The 19,356-nt window shown below is 52.5% G+C and overlaps 2 protein-coding genes across 8 annotated transcripts in view; both read right to left on the bottom strand.

Moving 5' to 3' along the window:
- Positions 1 to 1,128: 1,128 nt before the first annotated feature.
- Kcnj11 (potassium inwardly rectifying channel subfamily J member 11) lies at positions 1,129 to 4,172 on the bottom strand. The gene has a single exon (XM_070032796.1). The coding sequence runs from the start codon at positions 3,919 to 3,921 to the stop codon at positions 2,749 to 2,751; it is 1,173 nt and encodes a 390-aa protein (XP_069888897.1). The 5' UTR covers positions 3,922 to 4,172; the 3' UTR covers positions 1,129 to 2,748.
- A 4,836-nt stretch (positions 4,173 to 9,008) lies between these two features.
- Positions 9,009 to 19,356, bottom strand: part of Abcc8 (ATP binding cassette subfamily C member 8) — a 73,805-nt gene continuing 63,457 nt past the window's right edge. For all 7 annotated transcript variants that reach the window (XM_070032788.1, XM_070032789.1, XM_070032785.1 and 4 more), the window contains 11 exons: positions 18,387 to 18,479; positions 14,126 to 14,228; positions 13,520 to 13,633; positions 13,070 to 13,190; positions 12,796 to 12,926; positions 11,774 to 11,852; positions 11,486 to 11,594; positions 11,048 to 11,151; positions 10,151 to 10,284; positions 9,712 to 9,774; positions 9,009 to 9,250 (listed from right to left, as the gene is read on the bottom strand). In XM_070032788.1, coding sequence (XP_069888889.1) covers positions 9,113 to 9,250; positions 9,712 to 9,774; positions 10,151 to 10,284; positions 11,048 to 11,151; positions 11,486 to 11,594; positions 11,774 to 11,852; positions 12,796 to 12,926; positions 13,070 to 13,190; positions 13,520 to 13,633; positions 14,126 to 14,228; positions 18,387 to 18,479 — 1,189 coding nt within the window. In that variant the 3' untranslated portion in view covers positions 9,009 to 9,112. The remainder of the gene's footprint in view (positions 9,251 to 9,711; positions 9,775 to 10,150; positions 10,285 to 11,047; positions 11,152 to 11,485; positions 11,595 to 11,773; positions 11,853 to 12,795; positions 12,927 to 13,069; positions 13,191 to 13,519; positions 13,634 to 14,125; positions 14,229 to 18,386; positions 18,480 to 19,356) is intronic.

The following is a 19,356-nucleotide window of genomic DNA, read 5'->3' as shown; positions in this document are numbered from 1 at the left end:
TCCTCCCTTCCTTCCTTCCACTCTTCCCTCCCTCCCTCCCTTCCTCCCTCCCTCCCTCCCTCCCTTCCTTCCTTCCACTCTTCCCTCCCTCCCTCCCTCCCTCCCACTCTCCCTCCCTCCCTCCCTCCCTCCCTTCCTTCCTTCCTTCCTTCCTTCCTTCCTTCCTTCCTTCCTTCCTTCCTTCCTTCCTTCCTTCCTTCCTTCCTTCCCTCTTCTTGGGGCTTGAACTCAGCAACTGGGTGCTGTCCCCAAGCTTTTGTGCTCAAGGCTAGCACCCTATCACTTTGAGCCACAGCTCCACTTCTGGTTTTCTGATGGTTTTCTGGCTGGACTGGCTTTGAACCATGATGCTCGGATCTCAGCCTCCTGAGTAGCTATGATTACAAGCCTAAGACACTGGTGCCTGGCCATGGTTTTGGTGTTCTTGAGTCACACTGTTCCTCTTGAGCAAGGAGGGCATAGTCTTGCCCTTAATGCCTCTACCCAGTAAGGTGGAGGATATGCCTGCAGTCCATTTCTGGGATCAAGTACATTCTCTCTGTGGCCAGCAGGTGGCACTAAGTCCTAATTTTACTGGCTTCAGGCGCTCACCAGTCACCTAAGGAGGTGGAGGAAGGTTATTATGGAAGGGAGGCCAAGGATATCGTCACTCAGGAGCTTATTATTAGTGACTCTAGATTCTCCCTTAGGTTTTAGGAACAGCGTGGCTGACAGTCCAGGATTCAGGCCCCCCAGAACTCTAGTAGTAGTTCAGCTGTGCAAGGAAGGTGTGGGGGAGAGGGCTGCTTAGCAGCAACACCGACTTACTGGTCCCCTCAAGCACATCTCCAGATCAGCCTGGGGCAGAATCTTACTGTTCAGACCCAAATCCTACCTCCAGGCCTCACTGCAGCAGTAGGCATGGCTTGTAGTTCCGTATGCAATCCATCCATCTAATTGTCTACCCATCCATAGCACATCCATCCGTCATTCATTCATTCATTCACTCAACACCTACTCAGTGCAAAGTGCCGAGTCAGACACAGTTCCAAACCTGAAAGGGGTGGGGAAACAGATGCATAAGCCCAGGAAAAGAGAATGGTCTTAGTGCAGAGGAGGGAAGGCTTCAAGGAGTACCACTGGTCTGGGTTAATAGATTTCAACATTTATTGAGCACTTATTATAGACCAGGCACTCCGCATTTTACATGTGCTTCTATCTGTTCCCACAACAATTCTATGAGGTAGGGACAATTAGCATAGATGAGGGAACTGAGACACAAAGAAGTTAAATCACTTGAGCACACTTATATAGCTTAAGTCAGCATTTGAACCCAAGACAGCTGGCTGAAGAGCCAGAATTCAGCCCTCCCCATTAATGTCTGATACCCCTACCCCTCTCCCTGGGTATCTCAGCCTCCCAGCAGATTCCTGGGAGGAAAGCAGGGTCCAGGGCTCTAAAGCATGGCAAATGTCCAAAGGTTGAGATGGCCAGACAGGCTGGTAGTGTGGGGTCTCCTGGGTAGAGGGGCAAATGCTCCCTGAGCTAGTGGAAGATGGTCCAGCTCCAGATCCCTTCCCTGGCCTTTCTGCTAGGGCATGGTACCTTTTGAATGTGGGATGGCAGATGCTAGCCCTGCCCTCCCATTCCACCAGCACATTTACTGCTTCCCTGGCAAGAACAGCCCAGATTTCAGGTCCTGGAGGGGAGGCTTTATTGACAATGGGAAGCAGAATTCTGGGCAAGGACATATCTACAATATTGCTCTGGAAGTCCAGACAGAACCCAGGGCCCCCTCAACCCTACCATCCTGAACTTTCCAACACCTTCTCCAACAGCCCCAAGACACGCCCCCCCCATCACCCTTTGGGCAATAGCAGTTCCTGGTGGGGAGTCTGAGGGAAACTTCAGCTTGAGGCTTATTGTGTATAGCAGCACAACACTGGTCTCAGTCTCTCTACTTGTTATACCAGTTTTCCCAGCACATCCCAGCCTCCCAGGATGGAGACAGTATAGGAAGGAGCAGTTGGCCTGGCCTATGCACCCTCTCTGTGGAAGATTGGTGGAGGGAGTGAAGGGCTGAGGCCCTGGTCTATCTCCTGTTCTCTATGTCTGTGCAGGGGTCAGCAAGGGCTCACCGTGGCCCTCCTGGCTTCCTACTCCTCCCTGGCTAGAATCTGTGCTTTGGAGGGAACCCTACCAACCTGACCTGTCCCTGCTCGTGAAGAAGGCTCCCCACGCGCAGTGCTGCAGCTGGAAGGTGCTCTCTCCATGCGGCCCTCCCGGGCTGGCCAGGTTCACCCCTCTAGGCCCATCACTACTTCAGGGACAGGTATTTCTTGGAACCACAGAAACAGGCTAGTAGACCTCTAAACCTAAGTACTGTTTTCCCCCAGCCACCTACTTGTAGCAGGCTGGTCACGGAGGGCAGGACTGGTTGGAGAACGAGTTGTAAGGGCCCAGCGCCTCTTACAGCCTCCTCAGCCTTGGGCAGGGAGAGAGGGGTAAGCTAGTCCTGAGCTGGGAATGGGAGGAGCAGGGACAAAAATAACCCAGTACAGGCTGCTTGAGGCCAGAAATAGGGTAATGACAAGTGCCTTGTCACACCCCGGGCACACAAGCAGCGTAGAGGCTGAGTTGAGGAGGATCCAACCTCACAGCAGGCTTTTACAGTGGCTAAGGGACCCACACCAGATCGCTCTACATACCATATCACACTGCCTCTGTGCACACATACACGTGTGCTGGGCCTGAGGGACCATGTCTCTCTCAGGATAGGGAATCTGGAGAGATGCTAAACTTGGGTTTGGTCTTGGCCACAGCCACACTGCGCTTGCGCAGAGGTCCACGGGTCGAAGCGAGAGTCAGGGCATCCAGCAGGCTGCGGTCCTCATCAAGCTGGCGAGCTGTGCAGAGAGGCGTGGGCACTTTAATGGTGTTGCCAAACTTGGAATAGTCCACGGAATAGCGGCCGTCCTCCTCGGCCACAATGGGGACAAAGCGCTGGCCCCATAGGATCTCGTCAGCTAAGTAGGAGGTGCGGGCCTGCGTGGTGATGCCGGTGGTTTCTACCACGCCTTCCAGGATGACGATGATCTCGAGGTCCTGGTGGTGGTGCAGGTCGCTAGGTGCCAGGTCGTAGAGCGGGCTATTGGAGTCAATGACGTGGTAGATGATGAGCGGGGCTACCAGGAAGATGCTGTTGCCGCCCACCCCGTTCTCCATGGGGATGTCCACTTGGTGAAGGGGCACCACCTCGCCCTCGGGGCTCGTGGTCTTGCGGACCACCTGCATGTGGATGGTGGCGCTGATGATCATGCTCTTGCGGAGGTCCCCCACTCGCAGCATGAAGCAGAGGCGGCCGTGGCGCAGGGTGATGACCGCGTGCTTGCTGAAGATGAGGGTCTCGGCGCGGCGGTGCGCCTGCGCGGTCTTCATGAAGATGCAGCCCAGCATGATGGCGTTGATCATGAGCCCCACGATGTTCTGCACGATGAGGATCAGGATGGCCACGGGGCACTCCTCAGTCACCATGCGCCCGCCAAAACCAATGGTTACCTGGACCTCGATGGAGAAGAGGAAGGCGGATGAGAAAGAGTGGATGCTGGTGACGCAGGGCACCGCGGCGCCTTCGCCGGGGGCCAGGTCACCGTGGGCGAAGGCGATGAGCCACCAGACCATGGCGAAGAGGAGCCAGCTGCACAGGAAGGACATGGTGAAGATGAGCAGCGTGTGGGGCCACTTGAGGTCCACCAGCGTCGTGAACACGTCCTGCAGGAAGCGGCCCTGCTCCCGGATGTTTTTGTGGGCCACGTTGCAGTTGCCTTTCTTGGATACAAAGCGGGCCCTCCGCTCCCGGGCCCGGTACCTGGGCTCCGCGGGGTCCTCTGCCAGTCTGGTCAGCACATACTCCTCGGGGATGATTCCCTTGCGGGACAGCATGGCTCCGGTGACCCCAGGGGAGGGGCTTCCCCCATGTGGCGGGGGGGGGCACCGCCCTGGCCTGGCTTAGTGCAGCACTCCGGGGTCTTCGTCAGCCCCCTCCTCCCGCCCGAGGGACCCGCTCACTTTGGAGCCACTTTACTCCCGGAGATGCCCCGGCCTCAGCCTCACAACTCAACCCCCCTGCCCATGGCCTTGTGAGCGCCCCTGCTCTCTCCACCCGGCCCTGGATTCCGGCCAAGCTGTCCTCCACCGGCCGACCCCCACTCCCGGGTTCCCCCCCCCCCCCCGCCCAGCCTTTCTTCCCGAGCCACCTCAGAACTTAACACCTCGGGATCTCACCAAGTCCCCAGATCGCACGCCACCCCCACGCTCCTCCCGCCTCTCCCGCTCGGGTGCCCATCCCCTCTGAGCTGGCTGACCCGATCGCGCCCGGCCGCGGCTCCAGGTCTGCCGCCCGCCCCAGCCCACCTCCCCCGCCCCAGCCCCGGCCGCGCTCCGGAGCCTCCCCCAGCTCTCGTCCTCTCCGTCTCCTTGGGATCCTGCGCCCTCCGGAGTCACCCCCCGCCCCCGCCCCACCACGCCGCGCCACTCCGAATCCCCTCGCCCCCCGCCGCCCCGGCCCAGCTCGCCCCAGCCCTGGCCTCCCCGGCTGCCCCGCCGCACGCCCGCCGGCGCCGCGGCCCCCGCCCGCCGCTCGTCCTGGCTCCGCCCGCGCTCGCCGCCGCAGCCGCCGCCGCCGCTGCCGCACCTGCTCCTGCTCCTCAAACCACAGCCGTCGCCTCCCCGCCCCTCCCGCCGCCCGGGTGCTCGCCGCCGGCTGGTTTCCCCGCCTGTCTGTCTGTCTGTCGGTCGGTGCACAGATACCGACCTGTGCAAGGTGGGGGCCGGAGACACGGGTGGGGGGAGGCGCACGCGGAGCGGAGAGGCAAGCCTGCGCCGCCAGGGGGAGCCCGACCTGCTCCGGAGAGGGAGAGGGGGCGGGCCCAGGCGCAAGCCCCGCCCCGCGCCGCCCCGACCCCGCCCCAGCCTCCGCCTCTAGACGCAGCCCTGGGGTTTGTCCAATCAGGATGGGTTAAAAGAGATTCCTTCGGCCCCCACTACGAAACTGGGGCGCAGCCAAGAAGCGTGACCTTTCTCCTGCTCTGGGACAGCAGTCACCATCGTCCGGGCTCCCCTCGGTCCCTTTCCATGTCCGCGGTTGGGTCATCACTGCCTCTAATGCAGCCCTAGCTAGGTTCCCAGGCGAAAGAGACCCGGAGTGGTGGCATCACCAACCCGGGGCTGGGCGCGGGGCGGGGGGCGTTAGACGACCCCAGGACTTCCCAACTGACAGCAGCTTCTCTTTGGGAGACACTCAGTCTTTTCTTAGTCTTAGATCCTCTGAGAATTTCCTGAAAGCACGGAATCCCTGTCTGCTTAACACACACACACACACACACACACACACACACACACACACACACACACACACACACACACACTTTGGGGAGAGCTCAAATAGTGCAATTCCTTAGAAAGGCAAAAATCAAAGTTCAGCAAAACCAACAACAACAGAACCAACATGAGGAAGCTGGTACTGGGAAGGAGTGGAGGTGGGGTCAAAGGAACAGGGTAGTCATCTGAATGAGGAGAAGTGGGGGAGAATACAGTCGAGAATCCAATGTATAGCTTACAAAAGTAAGAAGAGGGAGGGAAAGGGATGGGTAGGGGAGGGTTGTGTGAGAATATTGAGAGGGGGTGACATTGATTAAGATGTATTGTATTCATAAACTGCTTTATTAAACGACAAAAAGGAAAGTTACTAGGTTACCATGGTAATGTACACTAAATAAATGTAAAGGGATACACACAGACACACACACACACACACATCTTAAACATTGATAAGCTCCAGTCCCTTCCCCCATTTTAAAGAGAGTTTAAGCTACTGCCACTTGCTTTATAATATTCACACTGTAGCCTGTGAGGCTATACAGAGTGGCTGTTTCAGGGTGAGTTTGGACACTGTCAGCCCCAGGCTGTTAACCTGGACAGGATTGATGTTTCTATTGCAGGCATCAACCTAGGACTGCCCTGTGAATTGTTGGCTAACCAATGGCTCCACCCACTCCTGGGTTTAGACCCTTAGAGAGGAAACTCTTGCCCTTAAGTGAGCATTTGTTGGAGTGGGGGCTTGAGGCAAGGGGCTGGAATGAAATAGGAAGATTGGGGATATGGGCCACAGTGGGCCACTTTAATATTGATGAGAGTGAGTTTTCCTATTTCCCATACCTACTTGCATCCTAAGGAAACCCTGCCACCAAGGGTGTCGTCTTTGGCTGTATTAAGAGAGATGCAGTGCCTAAGGTAGAAGAGGAAATCATGTTGAGCTAAGCAGGAAGATCAAGGAAAGACAGTTACTTGAGAAATCTCTGAAGCAAATGTACTTTGTTAGCCCTTACAAAAGAATATTTGCAGGTGGGGTTGGTAGTTCATACCTGTAATACTCAGAAGACAGAAGCCAGACTAGGAAAAATTGTACTTGTAGCTCATGCCTGTAACCCTGGCTACTCTGGAGGCTGAGATGGGAGGATCATGGTCCCACCCAGGCAGGAAAGGCTCTTATGTCCAATTAACCACTAGAAAATCAGAAGTGATACTATGGCTCAAAGTGCTTGCCTTGAGCACAAAAGCTCAGGGACAGCGCTCAGGTCCTGAGTTCAAGCCCCACCAGGGCAGGGATGAAAAGATCCTATCTCAGAAACAAAACACCAAACCAAAGGTTTGAAGCATGACTGGTTTAGTAATTTTGCCTGGCCCAAATGGTAGAACTGGGACAGTGAATGAAACAGAGGCAGGTGCAAGAATCAGTTCTAGTGACAGTCAGCAGGGATGGCCCATCTATGGAGAATCCAGGTCAAAGCAGGTAAACCACCAAAGCATAATGGAAGGGTTTGAGTGAGGATGACCTTGGGCATTCTCACAAGACTTCCTGTCATGGCCCTGCCACTTTAATCACCTGAGGTGGATGGGCTTGGGGAAGGGTAGAGTCTTCTTGCCCCTTATGGGCTTTTCTCCTAGAAACCCACTTTGGAGGAAGCTGCTAACCTACCAGAGGCAGCTCAGAGCTGTGAAGGCCAGGCCCTGGCATGGCCCTGGAGCCCAGCTAGTCAATGCCCCCCCTTGACAGGACTATCAGTCTCCTATCCAAAGTGTTCATCATCTTACTCTACTCTGTCCCATGCTGGCTAATACTCACGTCCCCTACACACTGCACTTGTTAGGTTTCTTTCTGGCTCAAAACCCTTTTCCTGTAGGCCTGTTTCATACTCTTTGTCCTTGCATTCCTCTGAGCTGATGTCTTCCCTGCTTCTCTGATCATGGACACTCCTAACTCACTTTCTCCATCATAACTTAGTCTACCCCTTGCCCTTCTAACCCTCTGCCTATCTGATTCCTACCCACCCACACCCAGCTCAAATCTTACCTTTCCCAGCCTGCCAGACCTTGAAGTGCTCTGTGGTCCTGAGCTCCTCTGCTCACAACACTTCCACACCAGCCTGTGCTGGGCCCCCTCCAGATGGGCAGGTTTTCCTTGTATTGTGCAGCTTTGACTTTCAGACTCAAGAGAGTTGCTGCCTTAAGACATAAAATGGTAGGTAAATAAGCATCTGTCATTTCTTGGCTGGATGCAGGTGTGTACTCCCATTTCCTGATGCAGATAAAAGTTTTGGTCCCTTGGTGTCTAGATCCCCAGATCTCCCAGCTACCATCTGGATGACTTGTGGTACAGATGCTACAAGGACCAGACTTCTGTCACTTCTGAATGCCCTGCCCAGGGAATAGAGAGATGGGGCTGGGGGTCTAGGCCTGGCCAGTCAGTGTGTTCCAGCCCTCTGATCAGTGAGTAGCAATGTGACCAAAGTGGGTCTACTGAGATTAGCTCCCAATATTTTTGATGAAACTATTGGGAAACATCATCTCTTCTTCCTCTTCTTTGCCCTGAAGTAGGATATAAGTTGGAGCTGCTAGTGGCCATCTGCCATCAGGAAAGGGAGAAAAATGGAACCCAGAAGTGGAAACATATCCCTGGAGTCTCATATGCTTGAAGACCTCCTGGTCTCTTAGGTTACATACCGTAATAAGTTTAAACATAATACGTTTAAGTTTTTGTTTAAGCCACTTTGATTTAGGCTCCTGCCATGTGCAATGGAATTAGTGCTGACCCAGAGCATGAGGCTGCATAGTTTTAATGCAAGAATAAGAGTGAGGGAAGGAAGGGGTGACACTGTCCAAAGAGAAATGTACTTAGCACTAGACTTATATAACTAACCCATCTATATATCACCTTTATAACAACAATAAACAATTAAAAAAAAGAATAAAAGTGAGAAGGAAGAGGACCAAACTGGATAGAGATCTATTACTTTATCTGATGAGGTCACCACAGAAATGTTATCATCCTGGCAGTGGCTTGAACTGTCTCTCCCCCCCACCCCCAAGTTCATAGGTTGAAGACCTAGCTCCCAGTATAATTGTATTTGGCAAGAAGGTAAGAAGGCTTAATGAAGTAGGAAAGATGGAACCCTATATCATTGTGACTGGTGTCTTTATAAGGAGAGTCAGGGATAGAAGAAGAGGAGAGATGAAGGGAGGGATAGACAGACACTGAAAGACCAAGGGAAAGGCCACATGAGGACACAGAGAGATGGCTACAAGCCATGGACAAAGGCCTCAGGAGAAACCAAAGCTGCCAACACCTGTGAGAAATAAATTTCTGTTGTTAAAGTTACCCAGTCTGTGGTGGTATTTTGTTGTAGTAGCCCAAACAGATCCACACAACCCTCACTTCCCAAAGCAGGAACACGCTTTTGTCCATGCTCACACAGTGTCTTCAGCGCTGCCATGTGTCAGAAGCAGCCTTGCCTGCTGCGTCCACAGTGCACCGAAATCCTTGTCTGCTAAGGTCATAAAAATGGAAATAATCAGGGGTTGGAAACACGGGTCAGTTGGTATAGTTGGTACAGTGTCAGCCCATGAGCAAAGTGTCTGGTACTGAGTTCAAGTCCCAGTTTCACAACAACAAAAAGAAAAAAGGAAGAAAGAAAAGGAAATAATCAATCTCTTTATTTACAAGTGATTTACAGTTAGAAAACCCAGGCAAGGATGGGGCAGGGTGAGCGTGTGGTGGCCCTTGTGCTCTGATGGGTCACTTGTCTGCACGGACGAAGGAGGCAAAGACGCTGTCCTTCTGGCTGAGCAGCTTCTCTGGCTTGTCAAACTCCAGGATGGCTCCACGCTTCAGGACGATCACCAGGTCTGCACTCAGGATGGTGTGTACTCGATGCTGGGCAGGCAGGAGGGGCTGGTCAGGGGTGGGAAGGTAGGTAGGGAAGGGGCAGGGTAGCAACTAAGAGCTCCCTCCTGCAGCTTGAAGGAAGAGGCCCCATGTCCCACTGTTGTGGCAGGAAGGGGCTGTGACCCAGGTCCTTATCATTAATACAACTTTTCTCCCTCCAGCTCTGCCCTCATCTCCAGGCTTCCAGACTCAGAGACCTCCCCCACCCTTCCTGTGGAGAAGTAGCCCAGCCTGGTTCCTGGGGCCTTGGGACAGGGGTGGATCTTGGAATCTGGAGAAAAAGAGGGATGGTCTGAGGGGAGTATAGGTGCAGATCTTGCCCACTCCCCAAATCCTGCCCTAGCTCTCTGGTAGCACTCTAGACTCTTGTCCTGAACTGTTCCAGGGTCCTTCCTTGAAGGAGACCAGCTCAGCGTGTGGCCTTCTCACCCCACTGAAGGGCTCCTTACCGCGATGGTGACCACAGTGCGGTCTGCAAAGGCCGTCATCACCACCTTCTGAAGAATGTTCTCCTGTAGGTGGAGGCAGCAGCTATTGGCTCACCTGCCCATGGGGGACCCATTTGACCCCAGTCCTACCTCCGTGTCCTGCTTCTATCTAGCCCAAGTCCCAGTAGGATTGACCATGCTCACCCAGCACTCAGCGGCTAAGTCTCAGCCTGCTGGGATGGGAGTCTGTGCTCTGCATGCTGGTGTGGAGTCTATGTGGGTGTGAATGCTTCCTAGATGGAGTCAGGGTCCCCCCACCCTTTCTTTTGCCTGTGCTGCTGTGTCACACTTGATGTTAAGTGCAACCTGAACCTTAGGACTACTTTGTGTAATCGGATCCCTGACATCTCACTAAGACCTTTTCCATAGCCGACGCCCCACAGCTATGCCCAGAACCAACCGTAGCCATGTCAATGGAAGCTGTAGCCTCATCCATAATAAAGATGCTGGTCTTCCTCACAAAGGCCCGAGCCAGGCAGAACAGCTGTCGCTGACCTTGGCTGAAATTTTCCCCACCTTCTGTAATGATGGCATCTGAAAGCATCCAGGAGGGGAGGGAAGCAGGGCTGAGTTCATTTTGAACTGTAGGGAAGTGTGTGGACAGGCATGAGTGTGTGGCTGTGTGTCAGTAAGCACATGTCTGTGCACCTGACATAACATGGATGTAGGGATTAGAGTGAGAAGTCTCACCCTCCCCCACTATGGTGTGCACTGAAATGGTGCTGCGATGTCTTAAGAAGGGCAAGAGTGTCTGCAATATGTGTGGGGGCCATGGTGTGGGGGAGTGATCCACTGAAGCCAAAGCTTAGTCAGCTCACTGAGCTTGGAGCAGGCTGCACACACAAACACACCAAGGCCTGTGCTGAGGCCTGGAAGGGAGAAGTCTTTCCAGCAAGATCCATCCAGTGTCCTGTGTCTATGATTTCTCTGTGTTCTCTCCTCTTCCAGGCCAGAACTAGCTCAGCAGGCAGATGGGACAAAGCAGGCCTGAAGACACCACCTGTGGTTTTGGAGACTTGCAACCTCCATCTTACAGTGACAGCTGTTGTCTTCGCTCTCCCTGACCCTCTTTCCCTCCTCTTCACCCCCCCCCCGCCCCCAGCCTTGGTTTGCAGGAGGAGCCAGACCCTGAACTGTCCAGTTATGTAACTTGTGACCTTTCTGTATTGTGAAAGGTAGAACTCAGTGGACTTAGGGGTCTTGGTGACTCCAGGCTCTCAAGTTGAACTCACTAAGACCTGAGTGTAAGGCTTCCCTCCTCCACCATCCAGAGCCCATTAGTGCCAGGAATGGTTACCCAGGCCTCCTGGCAGTGCCTTCACCACTGGCTTCAGCTGGGCGATCTCCAGGGCCTCCCACAGTGTGCTGTCAGAGCATTTCTTCTCTGGGTCCAGGTTAAATCTGGAGAAGGGTACGGAAAGTCCACAGGGAGAGGAGTAGAGTCCTGCTGCTGAATTCTCCCCATGGCCTCTCAGAGGGTGAAGGTGGTGAAGGGGTTGTGGATAAAAACTGAGTGACTTGGGGGGTCTGGCTGGGTGGGGAGCACCAAGGTAAAGGCAGTGGTGGAGGGCAGCATTCAAGAGCTGGCAAAAGGGCCTCACCAGTGGCTTCTTGGGCCTAATGGGAAGGGCGTGAAAGTGTTGCTCCTGTCTCTCTAGGGTGCTTTGAGCTATAAATCCAAGGGACTTGAGCCAGCTCAGAGCTGGGGCAGGGATGAGGAGTAGCTGGGACTCACCTGATGGTGCCACTAAAGAGGACGGGGTCCTGAAGGATGATGGAGAGACGCGAGCGCAGGGTGTGCAGAGGCAGTTTGGCGATGTCAATGCCATCAATGATGATGCGGCCTGCATGGAGGAGATGGCACAGGTGGACCACCACCAGGGTGAGGGCAGTACTGTGACTGGGTTCAGCCTGAGACACAGTCCCCATGAGGATGCAGATGAAGGCAGTGACTGGGCCTGATGTGACATCTGGCCAGAGGGCAGGATGGAGGTCCCGTTGGTGGGCACATCCACTCGCTTACCTTCGAAGGTGTCCACCATGCGGAAGAAGGCAAGTGAGAAGGAGGACTTCCCACTGCCTGTACGACCACAGATCCCAATCTGGAAAGAGAGAAGCAGGTGCATTGCTGTGGCTCTGGGGGCTGCTGAGAGGGGCCTTGAGTGTTGGACTTGGGGTGTGTGCTCAGGTGTGGGAGGTCACAGCATTGCCTCTTGTCTTGGTTTTCTGACTAGCTAGCTTTGGCCAGGCTAGGTTACAGGCTTGGGCTTACTGGCTCACATGAGGACCCGAGAAAAGTGCAGGGTGCACATATCCTCTTGTCTGGGCCTAGTGTGTGGGTTTGGGTCTGTCTGGTGTGCAGCTGCAAGGGAGCTGAGATTGCATGGGTGTAGCAAGAGAACACAGATTTGGTGTGCAGGGATATCTCTGTGTATTCCCCACCTTAAACCTGGGGCAGCTCCAACCCCATGCATTGCTTCCTAGATCTTGGATCCCTGCAGAAATTAAAACAAGAGAACAATATGGAGATAGAGATAGCAACATAGAAAGACAAGTGAAGCAAGGACAGATGGAAAGAGGCTTGAGGTGGTGGTAAGAGGTAAGAGATAATGAAATAGACAGCCACAGACTATGAGAGATAAAGAGATGAATGGAGGGAGCAGTATGAGAAAGATGGGTCTAGTGAGGTAGGACATGGGAAGAACTGAGTCAGAAGTCTAGATAGTATCTTCCTCCCTGAGGTCAAGAGCAGCCTTCATCTCCATCTTAAGCCCATGCGCTGAAGCTCAGATGAAGAAGTCCCTGACAAAGCCCCTCTAAGTCAGGGCTGCTCAGGGGGTTCATTTTTTGGTGGGTAGCTGAGGAGCCAGGGCCTGAGAACAGCAAGACGAGAAGAGGAAGGGGAGAAGGAATCTTGTCAGAGTGACAGGCCCAGAGCCAAGAATCTGGGGGTCTGAAGAGGCGCGAGGTCTGGAGGAGATCTGGAAGTGCACAAGGTGACTCTGAGCCACCCCTCTGCTTGCCCTCCTGGGCCCTCTGTCTGACCTTCTGTCCTGGGGAGATCAGGGCATTGACGTGCTTCAGCACAGGCTTCAGAGAGCTGTCGTAGCGCACACTCAGGTTCTGGATCTGGATCTTCCCCTGGTCTGGCCAGTTCCTAGGGATCAGTGATGGTGCTGGGGGTGGGGGGAGAGGTTGGGGGTCAGCCACCGGGCTGGGCCACACCTACTATCTGGAGTGCCATTACTCGCAGGCTTCCACCCCTCCTTCCGGCCATTCCCTCCTTCAGATCCTTCCCCAGGAGTTCTCACGCTCTCACCCAGCAGCCCCTCATAGCTTTCTGCCTCTGTTTTCAGGAGCCCATGGATACGCTTCACAGCCCCTAGCTGGATCTCCATGTCTGCCAGGTTTCTCACCATCCAGTTGAGGTAGTTGGAGACCTGTGTGGAGTAAGCCAGTCACAGACACTCAGGATTCCCTTAGTTTTGCCCTGGATCAACAAAGCTCTCTAGTAAGCTGAGGGTCGGGAGCCCCTAGATACTTTCTTGCTGTCCACCAGTTCAGAGTGGCCTCCCTGGGGGCATGATAAGGGTCACAGTGACTATGGCTTCTTATTCACTACCTGTCCGGGGTCTCTGGGCCCTGTCAGTCTTTCTGGCTACATGGGAAGGCCTGGAGAGGGACAGTCCCAGGTCTCGGTTGCAGAAGGGCCCTGGGATCCTGAGAGCAGATGTCTGATCTTACCCCACCCTGACTTCCAGCTACTCACCATTAGTGCATAAGTGAGACCCAGACCGACCAGGCCAGCGGAGAGCTCCTTGTGCAGGGAGTTGGAGATGGAGGTGGCGGCCGCAATGAGTACCACACATGCACCAATGTATTCCTGTGGAGGGAGAGCAGCTGGCCCCGGCACTTGGAGCTGGAGCCACAGTAGCCCCATCCCTCCTCACTCCCTGGGCAGAGAGCAGCTCAGCCAGCCCCACCCCAAACCAGCACTCACACATCACACACACTGGAAGCCGGTGAAAGCTGATGCACGGGAGCTAGCCTGTGCCCCAAGTTTCCACTCCCCGCTCTCTGAGCAGGGGTGACTCACTGAGGGGCCCCACATGTACACATATGTCTGTGTCAAGTGGCCTGCTATGTGCGCACGCCCCTCACCCCCCACTCACTACTATTCTTTAACTCTGTACCCACACAGTTACACAAACTAGTTTTGCTCTTGGTATACACCTCAGACACAGAAGCCCACAGGCAGAGACGCTGTCAGGGCTGGAGAGCAGGAAGGATCCATGATCTACTGCCCCATCTTCTCTTCCCACCCCTAGCCCACATTTGGCTCTTGCCCAGACTCCACACTCCCATTGGCACTTGCCATGCGGACTTCTAGCCACCTGTTGGCAGCAGTGAGGAAGAGGGAGGCGATGTTGTTGGAGTCTGTGTATTCAAGAAGCTTTTGCTGGAACCGGGCTTCATACCTGGGGAGAGGAAGAGGAGGTTCTGAGGCAGTGATGTTGGACTGCGTAGATCCTGGGACCCTCCCTTCCTACAGTGAGGCTGTCTGGGTCTCATCAGCCCCAGACATGCTATCTCGATCACTGTACATGTACCACACCTTCTGGAAGGCCTGCCCAGCTCCTTCCAACTTATTCTAACCTGTCAATTTCTACGTCCTTCATACTCTTGTTCACTCAAACACCTCTGCCTCTTGTCAGGTCTTCCCTATGTTAAAGGGCAACACCATCTGCCTAGTTTCTCAGGCCAGTAACTGAGGACTCATATCCAATCACAAGCCATCTTATATCTATCTCCCAAACCATCCTTACCTCTGTCAACACCTCTCCTGCTTCCTGCCCACTTGACTATTACATGAGCTCCCTAACAGATGTTCTGTAATCTTCCAGCAGGCCTCTCTCTCCTGAGCTGTCAGCAGCAACCTTGTAAATCACAAACTGTCCCCACTGAGAATAGCAATGGCCTCCCATTGCTTTTAGGGTAAGGAACCACCTCCTTACCCTGGGCCTGGCCTGTGTGAGCCAGCTCTTGCTGAACTCATCTCTGCCATAAGCTCCCTTGTTCAGTATGCCACAGCCACCTGAGGCCTTTTCAAATGCTAGTCTGACAATACTGAGCTCTTTTCTACCCTAAGGCCTTTGGATCAGGTTCTGCCAATTGCTAGAATATCTTCTCACTTCATGTTCACAAGTTTAGTTACTTCTCAACTGATATCTCCTCTGAGAGGCTTTTACTGGACATTCCTTTACCCAAAGTGCCCTTTTCCCCAATTCTCCATCTATGCAGCTGATTAACTGCATAGTATGTGATCTACTTGTACATTTGCTTCTGTAGCTGTTTCTGACTCATCTCATTCACCAAACTGGAAAAACCTTGAGGATACAGAGCAGGTCAAATTTGTTATCAACACCTGGCTTTGCATAGTATGTGATCTACTTGTACATTTGCTTCTGTAGCTGTTTCTGACTCATCTCATTCACCAAACTGGAAAAACCTTGAGGATACAGAGCAGGTCAAATTTGTTATCAACACCTGGCTTTGTCATTGAATATATATATATATTATATATATATATATTCATATATAGGAAGATAGGATTTCTCTGTGTAGGGAGCTCTAGGTTTCTTTTTCACCCTGGACACTCACTGCATTTTCCTGTCTCACTGTTCATGGACCCTGCCTCCTCTTTCTGCCTGGGCCCCCAGCCACTTCCCTCAGACCTTGATGGAATGGGGCAGGCCTGGAGGACTCAGAGGAACACTTCATGATGAGGGAAAGAGAAGACATCTCACTACTACTGATCTGCTAAAATCAATCTTAGGGACTCAAAGGAAACCAGGAATTATTGTTGGACATTTACTTTTACTTATGAAGCTGTTCAGCTTGGATTATTTCTATTTGGAGGGCATGTGTGTGTGCCGATAGTGAAGTGAGTCTCTGAAGTTCATGATTGCATGGCCAAATGTTTGATGTGTGTGGGTAGATAAGAAGTATGAGGGATCCTAGCTACTCAGGAGGCTGAGATCTGAGGATCACGGTTCAAAGCCAGCCCAGGCAGGAAAGTCCATGAGACTCTTATCTCCAATAAACCACTAGAAAACTGGAAGTGGCACTGTGGCTCAAGAGGTAGAGTGCTTGCCTTGAGCTGAAGAGCTGAGGGACAGTGCTCAGGCCCAGAGTTCAAGCCCCACGACTGACAAAAAAAAAAAAAAAGAATGTGGGAGTGTGCAACTATATATCTTGTACAACTGTACATGTGGTAGCTGGGAAGGTGGCTCAGTGGCAGAGCGCTTGCCTTGCATGCATGAGGCCCTGGGTTTAATTCCTCAGCACTACATAAGCAAAAAAAAGAAAAAAGCCAGAAGTGGCGCTGTGGCTCAAGTGGTAGAGCGCTAGCCTGGAGCTGAAGAGCTGAGGGACAGCGCCTAGTCCCAGAGTTCAGGCCCTACGACTGGACCCACTCCCCCGCCAAAAAAAACCAACTGTACATGTGACTGTGTGTGTGTGTGAGTGCAGATATGTGGAAGAGGAGGCTGAGGCTGAGTATGTGTGGGTCTGAGGGCTTATGTGCACGATTGAAGAGTCTGGGGGTGAGCGAGCACACTCCGGCTGTAAGTGTGTGCACCTGAGAACTGTGCAGAAAAGCCCACTTTTAAAGTAGGGCTAACCCAGTTTGGAGTCTTAATGTCATGACTGTGTCAGGATGGAGATTCGGTCTCTTCATGGACAAAAGTAATAGTTCCTGTATGTACTGAAAGAACCTCTGAGCCAATAATTTCATCAAGCCCAGGGCTGAGGATTAGAAACTCTTGTAAGCAAAAAACAAAAACAAAACAGAACAAAACATACGAACAACAACAACAACCCCAACAGTGCATCTTGTGAAAGTCTAGAAGGGCAAATCAGCTGGGTTCCAAGCCTTGCATCAACTCTGTTTGTGTAGCCTCTCTGGTTCTCAATCCTGCATCTATAGAACATGGCTTCCCATACCTATGTTATAAAGCTGTTGATTAAATACAATCATGCACACATAGCATTTGGTACTCTGGAAGTGTGGAATCAATAAACACTTGTTATCAACAGGGCAGGCTGTTGGGCTATAGCCAACAAGTTAGACACAGGGGTGATTAAAAGTCTTCCATTCACTTAGAAAACATTCACGGTGTCAGTGTCAGGAGTGAGAGACCTCCCCTGGGCAGCAGCTCCTCTGGCTGACCACAGGCTTGGCTCGAGCTCAGCCTTGATCTGAGGTGGGTAACGGGGTGCTGGAATCTTCACAAGAGGTCCAGCCCACTTTAGGAAAGTCATACTCTCTGCCCAGCCCCAAGACCTTTGGACACCAATTGTAAAGCTACAGAGCAGCTAGGCCAAGGGATTTGGAAAGAGCTGGAAGTGGTGGGACCTGTGGAAATTCAGGACTGAGATGAGAAGGTGGCTAGAAGCCAACTCTAGAACCATGTGACTGGCTCCAAGGCCTCCAAGTGGAAGAAGCATGGGTTTGTAAAGGGCAGGGAATGCTCAGTCAGTGACAGCTAGGGGATTGCTCAGCTCAGCTCTGCTTTACTGAGATTTTTAAGAGGTGTCCTCCTATTGGCTCACATTACCTAGCAGTGAGTGGAGATGGTAGCATTGTGCCAGAGGCTCAGGAACCTTTCCCAGGATGACCCTAGGCTTCTGGGTTGGGGGAGAAGTTACAAGTGTCTCTGAGCCAATGGCTAGTCTGGAGCCTCCTGGACACAGGGCTTTGTGTCACATGGTTATTGTCACACCCTGTGCAGCTGTGCCATTCTAAAAATAACTTGCTATCAGTATCTAGGTGAGGTTTAGAGACTAGAGTCCAACATTCTGGGTCAGGAGTCTCTGTCCTGGCTGCAAGGGAGAGAGATACTCCAATAGATACTACTAAGATTTGGCTGAGAGCAGCAATGGCCTCTTCCACTCCCCTGCAGCCTCAGAGACTCCTGTCCAGACCAACACCACCACACAAGGTGGCCAGAGGTGACAGGGTACTGAAGTTTTACAATAATTCCTCCAGCATGATGAACTCTTACCCATTCCTGGAGTCCTAGAGCCTGTGACCTGTCCACTGTAAAGTCCCTGATGATTAGTTCTTCCTTCTATGCATCTACTGATCATCTAGCAGAGTGCTGTCACATGGATTTGTTCTGGGATGCTCTAAATCTAGTCTGTAACTGCCTCCTGGGCAGTGGTTTACCTGATTCATTTCTTTAGTGCCTGGTGTGGAGCTCAGTATCTATGGTAGGTGTTTATTGGCTGAGCCAGGAGGCTCAAGTCTGTTCTTCAATTTCCTTACTTGTGTATTGAGATCGTGCTGTGTACAATGAATGGGAGTAGCATTTGACACAGGAGAATTTCATCCCCAGAAGCCCCAAGGCTGGTGCCAGGGAACCAAGGCCTTTCTAGCATTAATACATAGAGACTTGCCCGGCCTTGTTTCTTTTTATGCTCTTGGCTCACAAAGGCCTTGGGCTTGTCCCTAGGAAGGTCCTGGGAAGGGGACCTTCCTTAGAAGAGTGCTTTCAATTGAATCTCGTGACCTGTGACCCTGCCCTCCTCCATTCTATTCTTGTCTCGAGAGAAGGGAGGATCTGGGCTCCTACCTGAAGGCCCGGATGGTAGTGAGGCCTTCGACGGTTTCAGCAAAGTGGGAGAGCAGTGGGAGCTGGGTGGTGTCATCTAGCTGCTGCAGGTCCCTGTGCCCAGGAGCAGAACAGAATGGTGAGGAGGATGGGTCAGGGTGCAGCCAGGTGTGCATCCCAGCTCCACCTAGCAGGATGTGGGCTGGCAGCTTCATCTCTCCAGGTCTCAGTTTCTCACCTGCAGAGAGGGAGGACAAAGGGACCTGTACATCAGGCTGAGTACTGAATGTAAAACGCTCAACTAGAGCTTGCGAGGCTTCGCTCCTGTCTTCCTATGCATTTGTCAGCTCACATTTGGGTCTGGGCTCCTATTGTACAGCCTGGCACTGAGGAAAGGTGAGGCAGGGAGTGCTGGCTCCATTTTCCAGGTAGACAGCTGAGATAGTTTGTCAAGGGAATGGAAAGGCCAAATCAAATCCCTCCTCTCCCAAGGACCAAGATAGGCTTTGCATCAGTCTAAAGTCTGAAAACTTGTAGGGGAGGGAGAAGCCAGATGTTTCCATGGCATCAGGGCATCCTTCTTTCCCTACAGCTGTTCTTTGACTATACACCAGGGTGGGGCAGTCTAGTTTTCCCAGGCATTCATCTCCAGGACCAGAGTAGAAACCAGAGGAATAGGGAGAACATTTCCTCTGGCAGAAGAAATAAACTTTGTAGAACAGCCTGTACTACATTGTTTTCTAACTCTTCAAATACAAAGTACAGTAGGGTGTCTGAAAAGCCACTAGAATTCTGTTAATATCAATGTATTATGTTCCTCTTTGGTGCCAGGGGGTTCTGGATTGTTCAAGCAAAAAGCCATTTATACAAACATTGGTCCCGTAGGGCAGGTGATTGTGGTCAGAATGCATCTAAATTTAATAATTATTGTTACTGATCAGTATTTTGACTCTTGTTTCTACTCAGCTACATACACTTGGGAAGAGTACTC

Source organism: Dipodomys merriami, unplaced genomic scaffold, assembly GCF_024711535.1.
Source record: "Dipodomys merriami isolate MVZ:Mamm:240054 unplaced genomic scaffold, mDipMer1.0.p SCAF_21, whole genome shotgun sequence".
Classification (NCBI taxonomy): domain Eukaryota; kingdom Metazoa; phylum Chordata; class Mammalia; order Rodentia; family Heteromyidae; genus Dipodomys; species Dipodomys merriami.
The sequence above is the reverse complement of the archived record's forward strand: the minus strand, read 5'-3'. Positions and strand labels throughout refer to the sequence as shown.

Coding starts and splice junctions, on each gene's coding strand:
- Kcnj11 (XM_070032796.1), bottom strand. CDS start 3,921: ATGCTGTCCCGCAAGGGAATCATCCCCGAGGAGTATGTGCTGACCAGA.